Here is a 23,771-nt window from a genome sequence, read left to right as displayed (position 1 = left end):
TTTGAATGTTAAATAAATTGTATATTCACTTTAAAGGTGCTTTAGTCATTTTATTTTAAATTGTTCACAAAAATACATGCTGAATGTTTCAACAATTCTGAGTTAACTGCTGCATGACAGTTGAGCAGAGGCCGATCAGCTGTAGATGTTCATCAGCACCATCTGCTAAGCATTTATCAACTTCCTACAAGAAAATGAAAGATTAGTAATTTCCCTTTCAGGTGTGTATGCTGTGCTGAAATGTAGAAGATGCTTACTTACAGCAAGTTTTTCTGTAATAACAGACTTCTGTTTATCAGAAAGGTTATCATTTTCTACAACCCCGTCGTGAAGTTGATTTACAAGCTGAGTTGCTGCATGACCCTCATCTATTAAGTCCTGTAGCAGAAAAGAAAATGATTTTGGTATGATTTCCATCCCTCCCCCCCAGGTTAGTAAAGTGTCTTTACCTTTACCACAGCTTCTAGTTTGTCAAAAGAGCCACTCTGACATGCAGCAAATACTCCATCAATTGTTTCAGCTGGTATTACCTAAAATAAAGAATTAAAGAATTAGTTAAAAATAGAGAATAAAGTTTCTGGGTGAAGACAGGTTGACTTGTTTCTCTGCCAAGCCTGTGCAAACTCCCTGGTGTTCTATGCTGCAGGACGTGCCACTTCAAGCGTGGAACTGTTACCTGATACTGAATCCATACATAACGGAGTTGGGAGGGCAAAGAACTGAAAAAGGGCTTTAAGCCTTATGTTCATCTGGTCTCAAGATAGGTGATGGAGAAAGCTATTGGACCTGAAACAAACTTTGGGAACATCCTATTTCTAAGATGCCACTAACAAAATGCAGAGATTGGTTGGTTTATGTTTCATTACAAAATGAAATCTGAAGACAAGGGTGTGGCACAAGAGAATTCCTTTAATGATTAATTGTAAGTTGGATATGACCCTTTTTCCTTTATAAGGGATATCTGTTAACTGCCACATCCCTGCCTGCCTGCCTGAAGCATTTTGATAACTCCCAGAATGGTATAAATGTTTATATTCCCTCAAAATTCATGTTAAAAATCCTTAATGTATTTGGAGGTGGCACCATTGGCAGGTGACAGAGTGGAACCCTCATGAATGGGATTAGTGCCCTTATAAAAGGCTCAGAAAGCTGCTTTTTGCCACAGGACAGTGCAGGGAGGTAAAGGCCATCTGTGAACTAGGAGTCGACTCAACTAGGAAGTGTATCCTCAGGCACTGAATCTGTGGGCACCTTGATCTTGGATTCCCAGCCTCTGGAACTGATATTTTTTTTGTTTATAAGCCACTCAGCCTGTGGCATTTGTTACAGCAGCCTGAATGGGACTAAGCACATAATCACTCCATATATATATATATATATGAATTAAAAATTTTCTAAAAGCCACAAAAAAGCAAACTAAAAATTTCAGAGTATCCAGTGTTCTTACCCCAGCAATGTCTGTGATCACCTTTTCTGTGACCTCCTTTCCACCTGTTAATCGAGTAGCACTTTGAAGAAATGTAATGGCTTTCCTTAAGTCTCCTTCTGACACTTTAACAAGATGAGCTAGTCCCTGAAGAGAAAAAAGTTCTTTAACCTGTTATGGACAATTAAGGATGTATTGGGGAAAAACAAAACCTATTTCCATTTTTGAGGGAATGTCAGTGCTATAGTGGCAGAATACATGGAGACAGCCTTGATTACATACAGCAAGAATTCAAATTACAGTTAAGTTCTGTTATAATGAATAAGGTCTATCACTGCCAGAATTTCATCATACCAAATTAGTCCTTGTAGTGGAGTATGGGTAATGACAAGTGGAGTATGCTCTCATGCAGAGAATGGCTGTTGCAGAATTTGCATCCTAACATGAAATCTGCCTCAGCTTTGGGTCTCTGAAGTATTGACAGATAATAACCTAATAGCAACAGAAAGGCTGAACCAGTAATTCCTAGACATTGTTTATTTAGCTTAACTTTGCCTGAAGAATCGGCATCAGAAATTGAAGCAACACAAATTTGACTTTCAGGAAGGGCCTCTTCATAGGCATTCATCAAAGGAATTAGTAATTGCAGTAGTAATAATAGTGATTACCTCATTGCTAATTTTGATATGTTCTTTATCAGCGATGTCTAGTAATCGCTGCTGTTGAACTTTATCTGACAGAGGTTTGAAGCGGAATTTAGAACATCTAGAGGTCAGAGGTTCAATGATTCTGTAAAATATTGGAAAAAAGTCAGTGTCTAAAGAAGAAACTCCCCCGAATAACTCATTTTTGTCAAGAACAAGTCAAGATTTGATGGAGAAACTAATGTAGCCTTGAAACATTTAGATTTTTTCTCTCCCTATTTGGGGCTATCAAAATAAGGCTGCCTTGCATTCACCTTGAGGGCATTACACATACCGACTGACATAGTTACAGATGAGACAGAATCGGGTGGTTTTAGACTCTTTTTCCATGGTACGTCTTAAAGCTGCCTGAGCAGCTGAGGTCATAGAATCTGCTTCATCCAGGATCACAATTTTAAAAGGAGGACATGGCTTCCCGCTGATTCAGAGAAACACAAAGGAGTTATAATTCACACATCATTATTGCAATCTAATTTTAGAACATTCCCATCACCCCAAAAGGAAACCCTGTGACCCTTAGGGGTCATTTCTTTTTTCTCTCTCCCAACTGTCCCAGCCATAGGCAATCAGGAATCTCTACTTTCTGTTTCCACAGATTTGTCTATTCTGGACACTTCATATAAATGGAACCACATGTTGTCAACTTAATACATTGTCTTTTGTGATTGGCTTCTTTAGCTTAATGTAATGTTTTCAAGGTTCATTCATGTTGTAGTATATCATCACTTCATTTCTTTTTATTGTCAAATACTATGGCAAATGGATGGATATACTACGTTTCATTCATCCATTCTTTAGTTGATGGATATTGGGTTGTTTCCATGTTTTGACTACTATGAATAATGCTGCTATGAACATTTGTGTACATGTGTATATGTTTTCATTTCTTGTCAGTATATATTTAGGACTGGAATTGCTGGGTCATATGGTAACTCATGGGGGAACTGCCAAACTGTTTTCAAGATGGCTGCATCATTTTACATTCCAACCAGCAATGTATAAGGGTTCCAATTTCTCCACATCCTTGCTAATACTTGTTATTTTCTGTCTTTTTGATTGCAGCCATCCTAGTGGGTGTAAAGTGGTATTTCATCATGGGTTTGATTTGCATTTCTCTAATGGCTCATGATGTTGATGAGCATGTTTTGATATGCTTATTGACCATTTGTGTATTTTCCTTAGAGTAATGTCTATTCAGATCCTTTGCCCATTTTTAAATTGGGTTGTCTTTTTATTATTGAGTTGTAAGGGTTCTTTATTCTTGATCTAAGTCCCTTATCATGTATGTGATTTATATACATTGTCAATCCAAGGTGGATATCAAAAATTGAGTTATTCACTTTCTACAAATTCCTAAGTGTGCTCTGATATAAATTTAAATATATGCCAGGTACCAAAAATTTTACCTTGGAACTTTGCCACCTAAGGAGTATACACAGTTGCGTAAACATCCCTATTGAATTATTATTAGTAACAACTCCTCTTTCACTCAAAGTGTCCCAGTTTGGACAAGGTTTTTACATTGTCACCAACTATGCAATATACACTGAAGCTTAAGATATATGATAGGACTTTTAAAAAATAACATAATAGCAAAAATCAGGATTTTTATTATGAGCGTAGGACCAAACCATCACATTTGATTAATAAATACTCCTTAGACAAATATCGATTAAAAACCCTTGACAGCTAAACTTAAATTAGTTACTATAATGGAAAGATCATTTCTAGGTTTAAATAACTTAGATAAAAATACAATCTAACATGAAAAAGAAGTTGAAAATCTGGCAGAAACATGTTTTTTAAACAAATACAATGACATGGTATAGAGAAGGGAAGGTGAGCTTACTTACTCTGAACGGCTTCCTGTCACAGTTAATTGGGCAAAATTCTTCACTTTCTCTCTAACTACTTGTATTCCACGTTCATCAGATGCATTTAACTCAAGAACTCTTAATCGAAAAAGTTCAGGCCTATGTCAAAATGAAAAATTATGAAACATCATAGAGCATGTAAGTAACCCAGGTTTAAACCATATTTTAACATTTGTACATTTTTCAGTAGTTTAAAATACACCTAGTAAATAATATGAATAGAAGGTATACAATTCATTCTGTATTTTCTCTTCTGCAAAGGCATACAATTAACATTCTGGCTTTTTTCCATGCATTAAAAAAAATAGATGATATCACATAATGTACTAAATTTTAAATCAATCTTCCACTTTGGACTGTATCATAAGCATCTTGCCATGTCATGATAAACACTGTAAAAACCATTTTAATAGCTATATGACTTTCTAACCTAAGATTGTACCATCATTTAATTTACTTAACATCCTTCTGTTGTTAGACATTTAGATAGTTTTAAATATGTTACAATTTTAAATAATGCTGCAATGTAGCATATTTTGAATTATTTCCATAAAGTAGCTTGCTATAAGGAAAATTACTGGATCCAAAATGAACAGTTGGGGCTTCCCTGGTGGTGCAGTGGTTGAGAGTCCGCCTGCCGATGCAGGGGACACGGGCTCGTGCCCTGGTCTGGGAAGATCCCACATGCCGCAGAGCGGCTGGGCCCGTGAGCCATGGCAGCTGAGCCTGTGCGTCCGGAGCCTGTGCTCCGCAACGGGAGAGGCCACAACAGTGAGAGGCCCAAGTACCGCAAAAAAAAAAAAAAACAGTTTATTTTAAAGTGAGTTTTTTAAAAAAAAAATTATCAAAAGTAACTGTAGGGGGCTTCCCTGGTGGCGCAGTGGTTGAGAGTCTGCCTGCCAATGCAGGGGACACGGGTTCGAGCCCTGGTCTGGGAAGATCCCGCGTGCCGCGGAGCGGCTGGGCCCGTGAGCCACAACTATTGAGCCTGCGCGTCTGGAGCCTGTGCTCCGCGGCAAGAGAGGCCGCGATAGTGAGAGGCCCGCGCAGTGGCCCCGGCTCGCCGCAACTAGAGAAAGCCCTCACACAGAAACGAAGACCCAACACAGCCAAACATAAATAAATAAATTTATTAAAAAAAAAAAAAAGTAACTGTAGGAAAATCTGAGAACTCAAAAGAAAATAAAAATACCTGGCACACACTGCCAAACCCTGTTTTGAAGATTTCCTTCTAGTTATTTTTCTATATATGTGTGTATATTTTTTTTAATAGAAAAAAAACAAGAGTTGGGATTTCGTCCTCACTTTTCCTAAATAGCATGATATCCTACGCATTTTTCTATGGGCATAAACATCTAGAAAGCTCTGTGCATGTATTTTAAAACCACATATACTATTAAATGTGGAATTTATAGTTAAGTCCTTTTAGGTCTATCAAGACAAACATTATTTAAAAAAATATTTTACAAGTTATATAATTTGGACTAACCTACTGTAGAACAACCAGTAATAAACTATACTTAACAGTTTCATGATGACTACATCGCTAAGGGTGATTCAGACTGGATCTAACTGATTGAGCTGTAGAATAATCAAAAAAGCTCTCTTAAAATTTCCTTGGGAAAATGAAAGTTGCTGTCAAATAAAATCCTCGGTACAGAGCAGCTTCCCCTTTTGTCCTTCACATTTCAACAGAACTGATTATCCTTATATATTCGGTGGTTTCAGAGGCATCTAATTATCTTCATGTGTAGGATTTCAGATGTACCCTTAGGCCATATGCCTGATATTAAAATTCTGGATTAATTAAAGATAGGCTTTGTTATGTTGGTGCATGTTGCATAGATATCAGACATGGCTGATATGTATCTTTTAACCTTAGGTAAAGGGCTCCTCTACTACAACAGTTGGCTAAGCCGAGACAGTCAGTCTAGGACTGACTAAGAAGGTGGCTCATAGAGATTTTCTGCTGTACCTGGAGTCATACTGCCTCAACTACCACACACTCTGCTTATACTCAGGATACTTGAGGGCAAGGAGCTGGCCCAGCCACTCCAGAGGCAGGCCCTGGCAAGTCCAGAGCAAGAAGGAACTCAAGAAGGGGTGGTGCGCATCAGTAGCATCAAATAGCAAAGTCTATGACAGATGTGAACACGACCATTAAAAGTCATGAAACTATCAGCATGACTGGAGATAGGGTCTTCTGGTTTCCAAAATCATAATGAAAGAGTTAAAGTGATGAAAAAAATCACAAGGCTCCTTGTAGTACACTCAAACATTTGAACAAGGTTCAGAATAAAGGTTACAAAAGATACAGGCAAGCTAATTTATTGGAGGGGAGGAACTGGAAATGGGCCAGCTGGATTATTAAAAAATTCAGAACAAAAATAAACCCAACAACCTCACAGAAAAACCAAATGCAAAGTTTTAGAGAATGAAAAGCAGTACCAGAGATTCTTAGTGTCAAATCTTTAAAAAAAAGAGAGAGAGAGAGATTTCAACTTACCCAAAGAGTTCCCTAGCTGCTGCCAAAATAGTGGATGTTTTTCCAGTTCCAGGTGGCCCATAAAACAAGAGATTAGGGAGCTGTAGAAGTTAAATTTTATTTTTTTAAAAATTGTATTCTGGCACAAATAGGTGAAAGTGACTGAAAATGTCTATGGAGCAGTGCAATGACTTCCCTAATAGGGCATATATATCTGAATATAAGGATTTCTTAATATAACTGGTATCATAGTAATAACAGTACTAAATCCTGCTTTTTCACAAACACTATCATTTTTCCCTAAGATATCTTTCTAATATCTTAAGCTGAATCAATATTTATGATTGTTCTACACCGAATCTAATACTTAGGTGGGATTTTCAAAGCTGGAATTAAAAACCTCTTATTTCTGAAGGGAATACTAGGCTTCTGTCAGTTCCCTATCCCACACCTAGGCTCAGGACTGGGCAAGATTTTACATTTTATAAAGATGTCAGTTGCTTCAAAAGGGACACAGACCAAATTGGATTTGGCCAATACTGAGGAAAAAGGAATGAAAATGGCATACTGGGGCTTTGCATGAGCTAAAATTCCAAGAACAGAAATATTAAAAAAGCCAAGCATCTTTTAAGTGCCAGGCCGTGGTCCACATCATGATTACATATGCTGCCTGTAGGGATACCCACATGTATCAGGGAGATTTCATCAGTGGAAGACAGGATAAGATTAAATAACTACTTATCTTCTTTTATACCTTAAGTCTAGCTGGCTTGGTGCCTATCAAATAGGCAACTGATCTGTGGTACAGATTAACGAATGTACTAAATTCTAATGAGCACTGTAATGAAACTGTACGTTCTTTTTTTCTTTTAATTTTATTTCATATTGGAGTACAGCTGATTTACAATGTTGTGTTCGTTTCAGGTGTACAGCAGAGTGATTCAGTTATACATATATCTATTCTTTTTCAAATTCTTTTCCCATTTAGGTTATTATAGAGTATTGAGCAGAGTTCCCTATGCTATACAGCAGGTCCTTGTTGGTTATCTATTTTAAATATAGCAATGTATACATGTCAACTCTAAACTCCCAATCTATCCCCCCACCAACGCTTCCCCCCTGGTAACCATTAAGTTTGTTCAGTAATTCTGTGAGTCTGTTTCTGTTTTGTAAATAAGTTCATTTGTATCATTTTCTTTTAGATTCTGAATATAAGTGATATATATTTGTCTTTCTCTGTGAAACTATACATTTCTTTCATGTATGGAAATCACTGCACATAGGAAACTAAGCAGTATAGTTTATTTGCTTCCACTCTTGCCTAACCTTCCCCCTTCCCATCCATTCATTCTTCACCCAAATCAGACGCCCCTCTGCTTGCTACTTAAAGCTATTCACTGTATTCATACTCCACTTAGAAAAACAAAACAGACCAAAAAAATCACGCTGCTTACCATAACCTACAAGGATGTCCATGATCTGCTCACCACCTCTTTCACTTTCAAGGTTCCAACTTACAATGGCCTCCAACAGCTAAGCACTTTCTGGCCTGCACATATGCTGTCCCCCATGAGCTGGGGTCTGACTCCATTCTTCTGTCTGGCAACTCCTACTGCATTACAAGTCAGAAGCCTTCCCTGACCTCCCAATCTAAAGAGGGTCTCCTCTGTTATTCTCTCACTGGTCTTTGCTGCACTTGATGTAATTTGCAATTATTTATTGTTATTTATGTAACTGTTGGGTTTAATTGTAAAATACCCATTCACCTCACTATATGAGAAGCTTGGGAAGGTCAAGAACCTTATTTGTTCTATTCACATCTATATTCTCAGCATCTCCCAGAGTACTCAGTATGCACCAAGTAAATAAACCAACATATAAATGTATTAGTTAAAAGACCATTACTGTTACACTGGTAACATACAGCTTAAGATACAAACTATGAGATTCACTTTAAAAACAAAAGCAGAAGCAAAACCTCCTAGGCTTCTTTATTTTTAAGGTTGTAACCGTTATTTTGATCCAACTACCTCAGTAGTTGTAATGATTCATCCAGTCAACTATTACAATAATTTAAATTCTTTAAAACATGGTTAAATTACTAAACCCTACATTATGTAACAGTCTGATATATATATGCATTCAAGAACTGTACACGGACTACCAGTTCTAAAAATTGATTTCTGAAAAATCTCTTATAATTCTACTGTAAAACCCTTTAATATAAATGAAGGAATGAATTTTTTCCTTTACTCTTTAGAGTTAAAAAAATTACTTCAACTTTAAGTTTCAAAAAACTTAAGTCTGAAAAGAAACAAATCATTAAACAAGTGGATAAAGAAGAAAGTTCTTAGTTCAGCCTCATAAATTAGATGGTATAAAGAACTGGATCATAATCCAACTACATTTGCCTAAAGAGTTGAGAATCCCAGCAATTAAAATACATCATGGGGCTTCCCTGGTGGCGCAGTGGTTGAGAGTCCGCCTGCCGATGCAGGGGACACGGGTTCGTGCCCCGGTCCAGGAGGATCCCACATGCCGCAGAGCGGCTGGGCCCGTGAACCATGGCCGCCGAGCCTGCGCGTCCGGAGCCTGTGCTCCACAATGGGAGAGGCCACAACAGTGAGAGGCCCGCGTACCACAAAAAAACCCAAAAAACAAAAAACATCATGTCCTGCAATCTGTGTAAATATTACCATGCAATTTAAATTGTATACTATTATAAAATTTAAAGATATTTGGATCAAATCACAACAAATACTGGTAAAGAAAAAGATTTTCAACAGTTTTATAAATATAACTTCTTTCAAAATACTGTTGCGGTGTAATCCCAGGAAGAGACCAATGGCAGCAAAAACCAAAGAACCTCTAATTCAAAGCAGCCAGGTTGAGAGGAGGGAAGAAAATCTTGGGAATAAAGTAAAAACCACATCCCACTTTCACCCACAACTGTTTCCCTTCCTCCACTAAGCTCTTAAAACACTTTATCATATACAATTTTAAATTGCTAATTCTTCATATGGTTTGTCTCTGAATTAATCTAAAATGCAAGTCACTCAAGGACATTTTATCCCACATATCACAGCAGGGGACATGATGCCATAAGCAGAACAAAAGACTCAATTTATTTTGTGTTGTAGTTCAAACCAAATCCTAAAATTAGGTGAGCAATCATACGGCCAAAGAATCTTTGACTCTCCCTTATAGTGCCTATCATTATTTATAATTCTCGTATTTATTTTGCTTACATGTTTATTCTTCTGTGTCTCTCTCCACCAAAATAAAAGCTCAAGAGCAAAGGGACCTAGCCTGTCTTGCTCAATGATCTCCACTTGAGTACCATATAACAATGCCATAGAACAGAACAGGAGATGCTCAACAAATATTTGTTGAACTAATCATCCATTGTACAAATAGTAATCAAGGGCCTACTGTATATACAGGATAGTATTTAAAGGGGGCCGGAGGCTATAAAGGAAGGAAGAGGGTGAATAAATTAAGTCTTAAATCTCCCAATGACTTTAGACAGCATCTGCTACTCACATCAGCTCCTTCTAAAGACTTTTTTAGCACTGCAACCACTTCTTCCTGGAAAGCAACTTCATCCACATATTTTGGGCGACTGGAGAAAAAGAAAATAGAGAAGTTATTCAGTGTATTATAGTAGCCACAGAAGTCTCTCCTTTTGCTAAAATACCAATGATAACTCTCTCATATCAGTAATGAAATGAGAAACTTTCATAATTGGATGTGGAAACCCCATCTATATTTACTTTACGCAAATATATACTGAGGAATGAAGTAATTTTTCACTTTTCCAGATGCATTGCTTGTATCTGTTGTGCTTACAAAAACTATGCAAAAGGATTTTATAACATCACAAATGCCAACTGGTTCAAAATGTAAAATGAACATTTGCCTAGAAAGTAATATTATGTTTTGACAACATGCCCCTAAACCGAAAAGGGAGACATATTTAGCAACCTCAAGATAGGTAACAAAGTTACATATATGTTACTATGTTGTTAATGGGTTAATACCAATTTCTCCTATCACCTAACTGCACAAAAAATGCATACCTATTCACTTCATTGAGGGTTAACAAAATAACAAGCTTAACCAATATGGAGTGTAATTTTTGTCTTATATTGTTAACTAATGATGTTAAGGAAGTTATACTCCCAACCCTAAGTCAGGCTCTGTGCTTAGCTAACTAAACAAAAGTTTTTATTTGCTTTATACTTTACTAACTAATCAGGCCAATGCCAGGCAGATATTTTATGTCAGATAATGTTATCTTGGAAAACCAGTGTATATTATAAACCAGGGTTTCATATTCAAATACCTGCAGAGTCCAGGCAGATAACAAGAGTGAAGAATTCGAGTGTAAGACAAGAGACACTAGTAGGGACTATGGTGAAGCGAGGAACATATGACCTTACGAAAATGAGTAGTACACACATCCATCTAAGTGTTTTCAGGTGAAAACTTGAATCTAGTGCTGCCTAGTCTCCTTAGTCTGAAAATCTAGATTTTTCCCCTTGTCTAAAATGAAAAGTTTCTAGACTTTTATGTGAAATTTCCCATTTTTAAAAGCATTGTTGGTGCCAAACAAAACTTATGAGGGCCTTACTTGCCTTATAAGTAATCTGTAATCCTTTGGTAATAACTGAGGGTACACCAGGGGTTCCAACTACTTGCTATAATATCACTTAGCTGACTGAAATTTAAGAGCCACTTCAAGTGCTGTTTTTGCCAAAAATGTATAAACAAAAACTCAACAATTTTCAGCTATCAGTAATGAAAAGAGGAACAGATTATTTGGACTTAAGTCGAACTCCTAAGAGCTTATAGAAACTGTTTTCTTCACTGCTGTATCCCAGCCCCCAAAACCGTAGACCTGAGTTACAGAGAAGGCTGTAGTTCATTCAGAAAATACGTGAATTCAACTAGATTATTCTAACGTACATTTCAGTTCCAAGGTTCTATGACTTATATAATTGGGTGACTTTTAAAGCAACATTTAAACAAGGCAAATCATTCTCCTCTTAAATTAAAAAAAAAAAAGTGATCAAAACTGGTCAGAGAGATAATTTATTAACTATTTCAACAAAAACAAAAGCATTCTTACTATTTTTCCACCCACGGAACAGGTTTGGCTTTCTTGTTCTCTCCACTACTTCTGGCAGTGGCAGCTACTCCTCGATCCTTAGTCAATGGTGGTTTACTGCTGATAGATGTGCCTTTTAGAAATGCCTGCATGGTTACTTCACCCTGACCAGGTGCAAGACAGAAAAGGAAAAGCTCTTTTGAAACCATCATGAGGAAGTACAGCCTGAAAGCACACTTAACCTTGTGCAAAGACATTCAAAAAATATTAAATGAAGGACATCACCCCATGACCTAGCATCCTTTGAATGCATTCTACTGAGGACTACAGGGACATAAAATAGGCCAAAGTGCTGAAGGAACTTAAAATCTACTTATAGGGACTTCCCTGGTGGCACAGCTCCCAATGCAGGGGGCCCGGGTTCGAACCCTGGTCGGGGAATTCGATCCCACATGCATACCACAAGCTAAAGATCCTGTGTTCTGCAACGAAGATCCTGTGTGCCGCAACTAAGACCCGGCACAGCCAAAATCTATAAATAAATATTTTTTAAAAATCTACTTATAGTGAGGGACTTATAGAACAAAGTTCTATAACTTCAACAAACTTTTTGATAAATATGATGGCATTAATGGCCAAACTGTACATGGGTCTCAACAATCTCTTCAGTCATGGGCCTAACTCTAGCTCAGACCCTGGAATGGACTCAGCAATTAGGAGTACTGGGACCAAAAATGAGAACCTTCACTTCTCTTGGGCCTAAAGAGCCACTGGAGAGCCTATTTTGTGGGCAGAGCCCGTGCCTGCCTTCAGACAGAAGCTTTTGTGGGGAGGGGAAGGCGGGGGGTGGGGGGGAGGCGAGACACTGTTGTCAAAATGGAAACAGCTGTTTTTCTCATAGCATGCTCATTTGAAGAAACCAGAACAATTTGGAAAAGCATGAGAGTTTTAAAAATTCAAAATCTCACCCAGAAGATAAGCACTATTAACATTCAGGTAAACGTTCTCCCAGGTAACAAAAGGCTGTTTTTAGGGATAGTTCGTCTGAAAATCCCCAGCATTAATAGCAATTCTATTTTTTTCACTGCTGTGTCTCCAGTGCCTGGTACAGGATAGATGCTCCATAAGATTTGGTGACTGAATTACCACTTATCAGACTCAGTTTCACCTTCTGTAAAAGAAGCTAAGGCCCATTTCGTAAGGCAACTGGGTCAAATAAAAGAATCGTGCAAACACACAGCTCTGTGCTTGGCATACGGGTATAATCAATAAATAAAATAAATTGTTAACATCTGTAAACAACTAAGGTTTTTAACGTTATTGGATTACTCAATCCCTGCCACAGGCTGCCAAACAGTAATACCGCCCAAGGAAGGGCTCTGAAGGATGCTGGATTGAGCCACCCGTAGACCAAGGAGTGCGCAAGAGGTGGAAGACATCACAAGGGCATCGAGGGCACAGGAGTAGAGGAAAGCGAAGGCAGTCCTCGCAAGTTCTCCGGCTGGTCACCTGTTCTCCCCGGCTCCCCGCGTGTGTCCCCGGGCACCGCCTGGGCCTTTGAGCCTCTCGTCTTGAGAGCTAGGACGTCACCGGCTCGTTCTTGAGGTTTCCGCGGCAGGGAAAGGGCGAGGTGGTCGCGAAGTCTTAACCCCGCTCCCCAAGCGGAGACTGTCAGGCCCAGGAAGCCACGAGCCGCCAGAAAGGGGGGAACCCTTACGGTAGCCGCCGTCAGCAAGAAGCCCGAGTTCCCGCCACCTAACAGCGGCGAAGGGCAGGGCGGGAACACGCCGTACGTCAAACGTCACTTCCGGTCCGCTGCGCGCGCCCCGCTTTAAGGGAGCCGTATCCTCTTATTCTGTGGTGGTTAAACTGATGAGACACGCGTACTCTCGGGTATGCTGGGGCTGGATGGGAATGAGTACGGTGGTGTAAATAAAGCTCCATCCTGTCCCGACGTAGCCTCCGACTAGAGGCTGCGGGGCAAGGGAACTTGAGAGCGGCCGTCTGTAGGAGAGGCTGGGGCCGAGGACCCGCGTGCTCAGCGGACGGGGGCGGAGAGGGCTCCGTGAGCCCTGACCCACTAGGGCGGTTGAAGATGGGCCTGTGGGCCTCGAATCGCGGAGGTCCACTCTCTTTTGTAGGTACGAGCGTGCAGAACCTGTAATTCATGGGCATTCATGGGCATGTCACTGGCATTTCTGCGGCGACACAATTCGGCTTGCAACCTGCTTCTCCCCAAAGAAGGGCGGGGATTGGAGAGGGTGGAGTCTGTCCTTCGCCAGAAGAGGGCGCCGTGAAGATCTCCGTCCTCTCCCTCCGGCTTGGTCGTCGCGGAGCAAACCGTGTGTGCTTTAAGGGCGGAGACGTCGGAAGAAGATGCCTTTCCTTGCCCTTTTGGGTGCATGTGGATTATATCTCTATTAGTGTCTGCCCGTTGGTGAGAGGGAGGGCCTTGCCGCGCAGCTATGGTCAGCTAATCCCAGGGCCCTGCCCAGAAATCTGGTGGTACAGACGCTCAATAAAAGTTACAAGATTGATGTTAACGCCACCAGGGTACATGCAATGTGTGCTCTAGGCAAGTGTTTGAGGCCACCCTTTTAATCTTTACCCACTGCTTGTCTTAGCTATGGAGTTTTCCTAAGTGTTATTGAAATCTGAGCCTTTTGAAATGCTGCCTTCGCTGCAGACCTTTACTAATTACCGTAACCCACAGGGTTGATCTGGGTCTTCTCCAGATGAATGACTTTTATTTGGCACGTACTCATCATGACACTCATTGTTAACTTTACATGTTCATTTGTCTTTCAACAAATGCTTATGGAGTGCCCATACCTACACTGCGAGGTGCTGGGGATATGGCAGAGAACAAGCTGGAAGGTCTTGCTCTCAGGAGAGTGACAGTGTGATTTGTTATGCAGAGGAAGTAGGGGCTCTGAATATATACATCCCAAGCCTAACCTAATCCAGGGGTTAACCAGATTAAGGGTGCTTTGTTTTACTTTGTAACTCCCACAGGCAGGGCCTGGTACAATCTCTGGACAGTATAAAAAGCACACAGTTTACCTATCTGGTCACTGGTTTACATTGTCAAAACTCATCACAATGTACATTAAATGTTTGTACATTTTATGTAAATTATACCTAAATAAGGTTGATAAAGATCTGTGAAGGTAGGTGGCATTCATTTGCTACCTGAACACCATAACCACACAGAGGGAGATATAATCCCATTTTACAAAGGAGACTCAGCCTTAGATGGATAAGGTTAACAGCAAGTAAGCAGCAAAGCCAGAATCCACATCTAGGACTGTCTGACTCTGGAGTTAAGGCTTGTAATTAGTCACGAGGCAGGTCCAAGGCTGGCATAGAGGTGCCTTTATCCTAAGTAGAAAAAAAGAGACCTGAATGGTAGCCTGTTAGGGCAATTGGTTTAGAAAAAGTCCCACGTTCCTTCAGTACGGTCAGCCCTATGATAGGGTGAAAGTCTTGGTGATTAGAGGTTGGGCTGGATTTCGGCCTCCACTTGCCGTTCCATTCAGCTGGCCGTTCCATTCTTGAACACAACTATAGGTAGCATCCTAATCCAGGTATTTCATGAGTTTATGTGTGCACCAAGTACTGTCTCTGTCACCAGAACAAGAAATGTCATTATATAAATACATAACATTTTTTGTATTATATATACATGGGTGCTCATGTGATTAAACCAGTTACTAAGTTTATAATAGCTTTTATTATTTTTTAATGGATATTCATTTAGTTACTATTATGGTACTATAATGTGGAAATTTGTGAAGTTTTTCAATGTTAAAAGAGGGCTTTCAAAAGTTGCGTACAACTCTACTTGGTATGTTGCCAAGACAGTACTGTACCTGGATTATGATTTATGGGTCCATTAGAAAAGGAAAAGACTTGGATGGAAATTAAGATTGCTGTCAGGAGTGGGAAGAACTAGACAGTGGATGGCCGTGTCAATTTTAAACTCAGGAAATGCAGGTGTAGTGGATGTCCAGGTGTGCCACCTTTCAGGACTGAGACACTCACTCCCATAGCTGCTTTGAGTGTCAACAGCTGACAGCTCTCAGCTGAGTCCTCTCCAGCAACTGTCCTCAGCCAAACACAGCCACTTTGCCCAAAGTCACTTTCCTTCCTTGGGGCAGTCCACCTCCAAGGACAAATTTAGGAGAGCTATAAAGGCTAAGCCATTTTGCCTTATGTAGCACAACTCATGGATTGTCCCATCCCCAGATCTCTGTGCACTTGCATCACAGTACAACCTCTGCCCAGTCCTGCTTCCCTGACCCCTCTCAGGTGTTGGTCTCTAGAGTACCACTTAATTAAAAACCTACATGGGAATCTCAAAATCTCAGAATCTGTTTTCCTAAGGAATTCAACCCATATGGTTGCTACAAAAAGTAGTCCTAGAAAAAGATTCAAAGGTGAAATTTTGAAGTTGGACCACCTACCAGCCTTCTGGTAATGAGAACCCCATCTCAGGTGACAGTGGGGACTGATAGCCCCTGGAATGATATGGCAATTGTTAAAATTTTCACCAGTGGAAGACTGGAATGGGATGCCAGTGGAAGGGAATGTACCAACAGATGCAAAATCCCAGATGTTTTAGGGAAAAGCAATTATAAGAACTTTGGAGTTGGATGGCCACTGGGGGAGGCGGGGCTCGTTAATTTATTAAATGAAAGACTTGACGGTGATTAATTGCCAATTTCAGCCCAAGTGTGAAAGCCAGAGGATCTATTTGACAGCTTATAAAATGATTCACACATCCTGCAGCCAGAGGGCAAAAAAATCTGGGGCCGGACCAAAAAACTAAATTTTAGGAGTATCAGAGTTCCAGAGAAGTTTAAATTCTCAGCCTCACCAAGCCTGCCACACTAAGGTCAAGGCCTTGACTGGGAGAAAAATGGGATGCTGATACTTGAAATGAAGTCACCTGGGTTGATGTATTTGAAAATCTTAAATTTCCCTATTTCCCTGAATGTTTTTGATCTATAGACATAGCTCATTCTTCCCTGTTAGAGGCTGATGCTAGTCTCTTGGGGATGTATGTATATGCTTGATGATGTAGAGGCTTCTGCCTTGTACACGTCTGCCCTTACCCCCAACCATCTATTCCACTTTCCACTCGCAACCACCAGAATGATAGCTAGGATTAAGTCACAATGTAGCCCACCTGGGGAAATGCTGTGATGGCTCAAGGTAGAAAAGGACTATATGGAAGAGCTGCAGGACTGCAACGTGAACTGGCAAAGCAGGAGAGCATATATGGGACTGTGCTGGATGAAGAGGAACAGAATACACAGTTGGAAAAGGGAGATAAACCTACAACACAGGATTTAATAGCTTGGCAAAGACCCCAGGTAATAGTATTTGGTTGGCCCTTGGAAGCTTGGAAAAAGAAATAGCCCACACTAAATAGGTAGAAATGCCAGAACTACAGTGGTAAACACTGGGGGAGGAAGTCAAAAGACTCACAGAAGCAGGATATTCTATGTAAGGCCAAAAAACCACTAGCCAACTCGGTTCTTGGGATATAGTGCTCTTGTCCAAAGTGATAAGGATCGTGCTGATGAGGAGGCCTCCAGCGTTGTAAAGAAGCTCAGTGGTGGGCCGTCCTCTGTAGGCCAAGGCTGCTGGTAGCAGATGCTGGGACAGAGCAGGATTTTCTGATAGGAATGGAGACAACACACTTCCAAAATAACAGAGGCCAGATGGCAATGCTTAACTCTCAAAAACAAGATAGGTGCAATTGTCATCATGAGTGGCAAGGTCAGAGGCAGTCAGGGAGATCTGACTCAGAGAGCTCGGGAGGTGGTTGATACAGCACCACATCCCAAGGGACATGACAGATGGGCAGCAAATGAGACTATTGCTCAGTCTATACAACCAAAGCAAGGAGGCTGAACGCAGCCACGATAATAAAAAGTCATGATCACTTTCTAAGTTTCCAGACCTGAGCCAGTTCTCTGACCCAAATTCCACTGACTGATGGAGAAACTAGGTCCTTATGAATCATGGCATGCATGTAACTGAGCAGGACCGTATGAGGCCTTCCCAGAATAGACCCCCCACTCATGTCCTCCTCCTGCATTTTGCCTGCAGAAAAACTAGTTAAAGAATAAATTTAATCAAAGAAGTGAGGAAATGCAGAAAGAAAGGAAAACAGTCAAGCAAGACAAAATAATAATACTTTAGCCATTAAACCAAGTCAAGGACCTTTAATTCTTCCTTAAGGACTATAGATAATATTCTGAGCCATGTCCTTTGAGCTGTTTTGCAGATACTGAAACCCCTACCAGGTGGAAGAAGTTAACTGTATGCTGCCCACAAGCATGTAGACCCCAGACCGGTTGGAAAGAGAAGGTTGATCTTGACCCCCAATTACCTCACCACCAACCAATCAGCAGAATGTCCACGAGCTGATCATACCCTGCTCCTTGAACACTATGAGACTCCTCACTATCCCCTCCAGGGTGGGACACACAGTCCTGAGGGCATTAGTCCATTGTGGCCCCCTTTGCCAGACAAAGCAATAAAGCTATTTCTTTCTACTTCACCCCAAACTCTGTCTCCGAGATTTGATCCACCACTTGTGTACGGAGGCCGAATTTCGGCAACCTGAGTAGAGATTTCTTCAGTCCTTGCCCAAAGCCATTTATTCATGAGACTATACACTGGGGGGAAAAAAGGATACAAAAACCTTTCAAGGACAGTTGGATACAAGGTGTGAGTTGAGGAATCCAGGGACCCAAAGCATCCTCATAACTCCCTTGTTGGAATGGGTGGATAAGGGGTCAGGTAGTAAATGGAGTTTGGACTCAGGTCTGGCTCATGGTAGGTCACTGGCTCCACAGACTCACTCACTGATCATTTCCTTGGTTCTCAAAGGAATAACTGCCATACTTAGGTACTGGCAATAACCACATTGGTTCCTTGTCCTGTGCAGTACGGGCTAGTAGCAAAAATCAAGTAGAAGCCTTTGAAACCTCCTTACCCTCCCCAGCCAAGATGGTAAATCAAAAACAATACCATATGAAGTATGTGGCTAATATAAGTGCCACCCCTCTCCCACTTAAACACCAGAGTCGGCAGGAATGGTGATCCTCATCACATGCCTTTTCTATTCATCAGTATGGCCGCTATAAAAACTAGGTATATCCTGGAGGATAGCAGTGGGTTACCATAAACTCAACCAAGTAGTAGTCTCCCAATTACAGCTGTGAGCTAGATATGGTATCTTTGCTAGATCAGGTTAAAATGGCCTTAAATATATAGCATATGGCCATCAATCTGATAAATGTATTCTTTTCCATCCTTATCAGAGGACCGAAGCAGTTCACATCCTCATAGGACAGGACACAGTATCAACTCACAGTGTTGCCTGGAAGCTAAATCTGCCCTTTGCCCTAATATAGTCATAAGGACCTGGGCCATCTGGACACTCTGCAGAAGATCACATTTTTTACTATATTAAATGGTCAAATGAGTAGGAAGTGGCAAATGCATTGGAAGACTGGATAAGACACATGCATTCCGGAGGGCAGAATAAAGACTAGATGAAGATTCAGGGGGTCACTACTTCAGTGAAGTTTTTAAGAGATCCAGTGGTTTGGGGCAAGCTGGAACATATCCTCCCATTCCCACTGCATTAGGACAAATCGTTATCTCATATCTCACACAATTAAGAAGAAAGCACGATGCCTGGCAGGCCTTTTGGATTCTGGAGGCAGCATGTTCCATATTTAGAAATACTGCTCTCACTTATTTCCTTAGTGACAAGGAAAACTGCCAACAGGAATGGGTTGTGTAGCAGGTCTAGGCTGAGGTGGAAGCATCCCTGCTCCTGAGGAATACAATCAGTGGGCTACACAACCAGGTAGACTCTATGGGATTAGAGTTATCTGGGGTGAGAAAAGATGCCATGTGGAGGAGAGCAGAATCACAGCATAATGCCCTGGGGTCCTGATGTAAATCTATGCCATCTGCGGCGGAGAATCATTCAGAGAAGAGATGCTCCTCTGCTAATGGGCCCTGGTAGAGATTATGCACCTAACCATGGGACATGAAGTGACCGAGTGTCCAGATTTGCCATCAGGAGCTGGGTTCTGTCACATTCATCAAGCTTTAAAGCCCGGGAGGAGTCTGCAGCATTCTATCATAAGGTGGAGGTGGAGGTCTGGGAACAGCCATGCATAGGACCAGAGAATACAAGCAAGCTGCATGAGCAGGTGGCCCAGGCTCCCATGTCACCTACACTTTGTACCAGTGCCTCTCTCTCAGCTCATATTTATGATTGTATATTGGTTTTCTATTGCTGCATAGCAATATTATAAACTTAGCAGCTTACATTAGTACATACTTATTACTTCCCAGTTTTTGTAGGTCAGGACTTGGGCATGACTTAGTTGTCTCCTCTTCTTCAGGTTCTCACAAAGCTGCAATTGAGACACTGACTGGGGCTGTGATATCATCTGAGGATCAGCTGGGGAGCTATTCACTCCCAGCCTCACGTGCTTATTGTCAGAATCCAGTTCCTTGCCCATGGCCACAATGAAGGGTTTAGTTTCTTGTTGGCTGTTGGAGAGATGCCCCCTTCAGCTCCTGGTTCCTGGTTCCTTTCCATATGGCAGCTCATAACACAGTCACTTGCTCCTTCAAAGCAAACAAGTCACGGGGAGTGCCCTTGTGAGATGGGCCTTACCATCTTATGTCATGTATCATGTACACATTCTCACGTTCATCCCATCACCTTTGCCATATTCCACTGATGAGAAGCAAGTCAGAGAACTTTCCCACACTGAAGAGGAGGGGATTACCTAACAGAGTGAACACCAGGAGGCAGGGGTCCTGGGGGCCGCTCTAGAATCTGCCTGCCTCAGACTGTGTGAAGGGTTCTGAAGACAAGCTGACAGAGAAGGAAAAGCTAAGCTTGGTTCATGGATGGGTCAGTTGGTATGTGGGTGCAAGACAAAAATGGACTGCAGCTGCTCTGCAGCCTCACTTGGGGTGGCTCCTTTGGCCTGCAGGAGAGTTTCCTCCTAATGATAGCTACAGGCAGTGCATCTGGTCATCCACTTGGTTAAGAAAGAGAAGATGCCTGGGGCAAGGACGCCCAGAGACTCATGGGCAGTGGTCATGCTGGCTGGTTGGCCAGAGACTTGAAAGGAGAAAGACAGGAAGACTGGGGATGAAGGTGTCTGGGGAAGAGGTGTGTGGCATGCGGACCAAAGCAGTGGGCTTGGAATGTGAACATCTATGTAATATATGTTAACACCCAGCAGGGAGCATCTCCCATGGGAGAGGAACTAATCAACCAAACAGAGTGACTTCCAGGGGTCCTGAGCCAGCCTCTCCCCTTGGCCACCCTAGTGTTGGCACAATAATTTCATGAACAGAGAGGACACGGTGGCAGAGATGGAGGCTATGCATGAGTCCAACAGCATGGGCTGTTCTAACTTCTGCACTGCTCAAAGTCCAGCCTGCCGTTTACAGAAACCAACACACACTCCTCTCCCCTCAAGCACTAGCTCTCAAGGGGACCTACCACCCTGTTCCTCATAAAGAAAGAAAACATCACAGAAACAAATTTCTACTCTCTAGATTGTCCTAGAGATCCTTTCTCCCTAGAGTAATGTTTCTCAGGACCATAGCTTCAGAATTACTTGGACTTGTCACTACTGTGGATTTCCAGACCCCATCCAACCTACTGAAGTAGGATCTCTAGATTGGGTGCCTGGGAATCTGCATTTGTGGAACATGGAGTGTTTAGTCAGTGGCCTTTGACTACAATTCAGTATCCTAGCTAAATTTCTCCCAGAAAACAATCCAATTGTTATGAGATGGGGAAATAAAACATAAACTTAGGAGTGTCAAATTGAAAAATCACTTCACCATATTAGTAGGACAAACCCATTATTCAGTTGCCAATTTAGAAACATATTTATAGGGTCCCTGTGAGCCTGGAACTGTGCTCTAGGTTGTGGTGGGAACGAAGAGCATAAAGTTCAGATAAGAAGGAAAACGTCTACACAAATAAAACCTCAGAATTGGAGGACAGCCCCAGAGGTGTGGTCCCAGCCCCTTCCTTTCACAGGCAGGCCAACTGAGGGTCAATTTCACACAGCTTTTCTGCAGCAGGACCAGGTCTCCTGAGCCTGGCTCACCAAGCAGGGTCTGATGAAATGTCACTGCGAGTGATGCCCACAGTAAGGGCTCTAGGAATTCAGAGGGGCCTCCGTGCCCTGTGGGTGAGTGAGCAGGAGTGGGGCCTTGGGCTGGTCCCCGAGAGATGAGACTCCAGGGCAGAACACAGACTCAGGGTCATCAGGCAACAGGGGAGGGAGGTTTCAGAGGTTGCCAGATCAGGAACATCAGGACCTCACCCCTGCCCAGCACTCACACGGCTCTGACAGCTACGCATTATCACCCCAGTTCATTCCTACACCGCCCGACCCCACCTTCAACCACTGGGACTGCTGGGCACGATAATTTTGTGCCCTCTGGACAAGGCCTCTGGGACCCCAGCGACGAGGGCCTCTAAGGTGACAGGATGGGCCCTGGGTGCCGCTGAGGGTGTGGAGACAGGGCCTCTGGAGACAGCCAGGCAGAAGGGGCCTGTGCCCAGAGGGAGTTAGAGTCAGAGAGGCTCTGGGCTGGGAAGAGAAGAGCGTAACCTGATGCGTGGGACACGGTGGCGCAAGTCAAGGAGGGCGGCAGGCCCTGTGGTTTGGGACAACCTCTTCCCGTGTGGCCTGACCCTGTGTGACAGGGAGGCCTAGGGACACTGGGAGATCAGGCTCACCGGGCAGGGGCTCTGACGGCAGGTGGCTTCGCAGGGGCAGCACGGTGCGTGGTACAAGGCAAAGCCCCTTTGTGGTACAAGGCATCGTGCTCCAGGCCGCAGGCCCATCCTAGCAACTGGGCAACTTGTGCCGTCACATGGGTAATAAAGGTGGACCCACGAACCTTTGAAATCACCAAGCTGCCGCCAAGGGAGCATGTTCAGTGATGACTTGGAGCCTGGCTTGAGAGGTTCATGGGTAGAGTGGAAGGAAATGAGGTTGAGAGTGAAGGAGGTAAGCCTCGAGCATCAGGCTGAGGTGGACAACACTTGAACAGAGAATGTGATCACTGACCCAGGGATGTGTAAGTTTGCCCCACCAACTTATACAGTTTGGGCTCATCTATATTCTCTTTTGGTATACATAGGGAAGAATGGAGAATGGTGGGAGCTCTGCTATTACTTATTCATTATTAACAGAGCTAACTATCACAACTTGGATGGGCCAAGAATCAAGGCATGCAGGGAACACAGCAGGATGGGCTGAGAAGTGGGAGAGGATGCCAGGACCAAGTGAGCCAGGACTATAGAAATGTCTTCTGAATGTATGAGAGGAAGAAAAGATCAAATGCATGCATTCATATACATTTAAGTATGTGGTTATAATGTTTTGTGTGTGTGGTGGCCTTGTTCCTTTAATACTTGCTTACCCGTGTGTGTGTGTGTGTGTGTGTGTGTGTGTGTGTGTGTGTGTGTGTGTAAAATAAATGAAAACTGGCTTCACCGCATAGCACAGGGAGATCAGATCAGTGCTTTGTGACCACCTAGAGGGGTGGGATAGAGGGGGTGAGAGGGAGATGCAAGAGGGAGGAGATATGGGGATATATGTATATGTATAGCTGATTCACTTTGTTATAAAGCAGAAACTAACACACCATTGTAAAGAAATTATACTCCAATAAAGATGTTTAAAAAAAACCCAAAAACTGGCTTCAATTTGAGTGCCGATTTGTTTTTTTCTTTCAGCCTGAAATCTGCTTCTGTATGAAGCATGCAAAAAATTGCTGGCTTGGGTAAATACTATTTTTATCTTTAAAAGAAGTATCATATTTTGAGAGTTCATGTTGATTACTGATTTTCTTAGCTAACTGCAAGGATTTTTTTTTTTTTTTTTTTTTTTTTTTTTTTTTTTTTTTGCGATACACAGGCCTCTCACTGTTGTGGCCTCTCCCGTTGCGGAGCACAGGCTCCAGACGTGCAGGCTCAGCGGCCATGGCTCACAGGCCCAGCCGCTCCACGGCATGTGGGATTTTCCCGGACCGGGGCACGAACCCGTGTCCCCTGCATCGGCAGGCGGACTCCCAACCACTGCGC

The 23,771-nt window shown here is 42.2% G+C and overlaps 1 protein-coding gene across 1 annotated transcript; it reads right to left on the bottom strand.

Annotated features, from left to right (window-relative positions):
- Positions 1-35: 35 nt before the first annotated feature.
- On the bottom strand, positions 36-13,201 carry RFC4 (replication factor C subunit 4). Its single transcript, XM_079704820.1, has 11 exons — positions 13,109-13,201; positions 11,621-11,763; positions 10,033-10,111; positions 6,511-6,590; positions 3,984-4,103; positions 2,405-2,548; positions 2,095-2,215; positions 1,448-1,573; positions 450-530; positions 262-378; positions 36-184 (listed from the first exon to the last, which is right to left on the bottom strand). The coding sequence occupies exons 2-11, from the start codon at positions 11,749-11,751 to the stop codon at positions 89-91; spliced, it is 1,095 nt and encodes a 364-aa protein (XP_079560946.1). The 5' UTR covers positions 11,752-11,763; positions 13,109-13,201; the 3' UTR covers positions 36-88.
- Between the last annotated feature and the right edge of the window lie 10,570 nt (positions 13,202-23,771).

The sequence above is a fragment of the Hyperoodon ampullatus genome (assembly GCF_949752795.1).
Source record: "Hyperoodon ampullatus genome assembly, chromosome: 5".
Classification (NCBI taxonomy): Eukaryota; Metazoa; Chordata; class Mammalia; order Artiodactyla; family Ziphiidae; genus Hyperoodon; species Hyperoodon ampullatus.
This window is presented reverse-complemented; position numbering and strand designations above follow the sequence as displayed.

What these genes read in the sequence shown, in the direction of transcription:
- RFC4 (XM_079704820.1), bottom strand. Translation starts at nt 11,751, where the DNA reads ATGCAGGCATTTCTAAAAGGCACATCTATCAGCAGTAAACCACCATTG. An exon ending in ATCTGTAACTATGTCAGTCG is followed by an intron (nt 2,216 to 2,404) that starts GTATGTGTAATG and finishes AATATTTTACAG; the next exon opens with AATCATTGAACCTCTGACCT. An exon ending in AACTAGAAGCTGTGGTAAAG is followed by an intron (nt 379 to 449) that starts GTAAAGACACTT and finishes TTTCTGCTACAG; the next exon opens with GACTTAATAGATGAGGGTCA.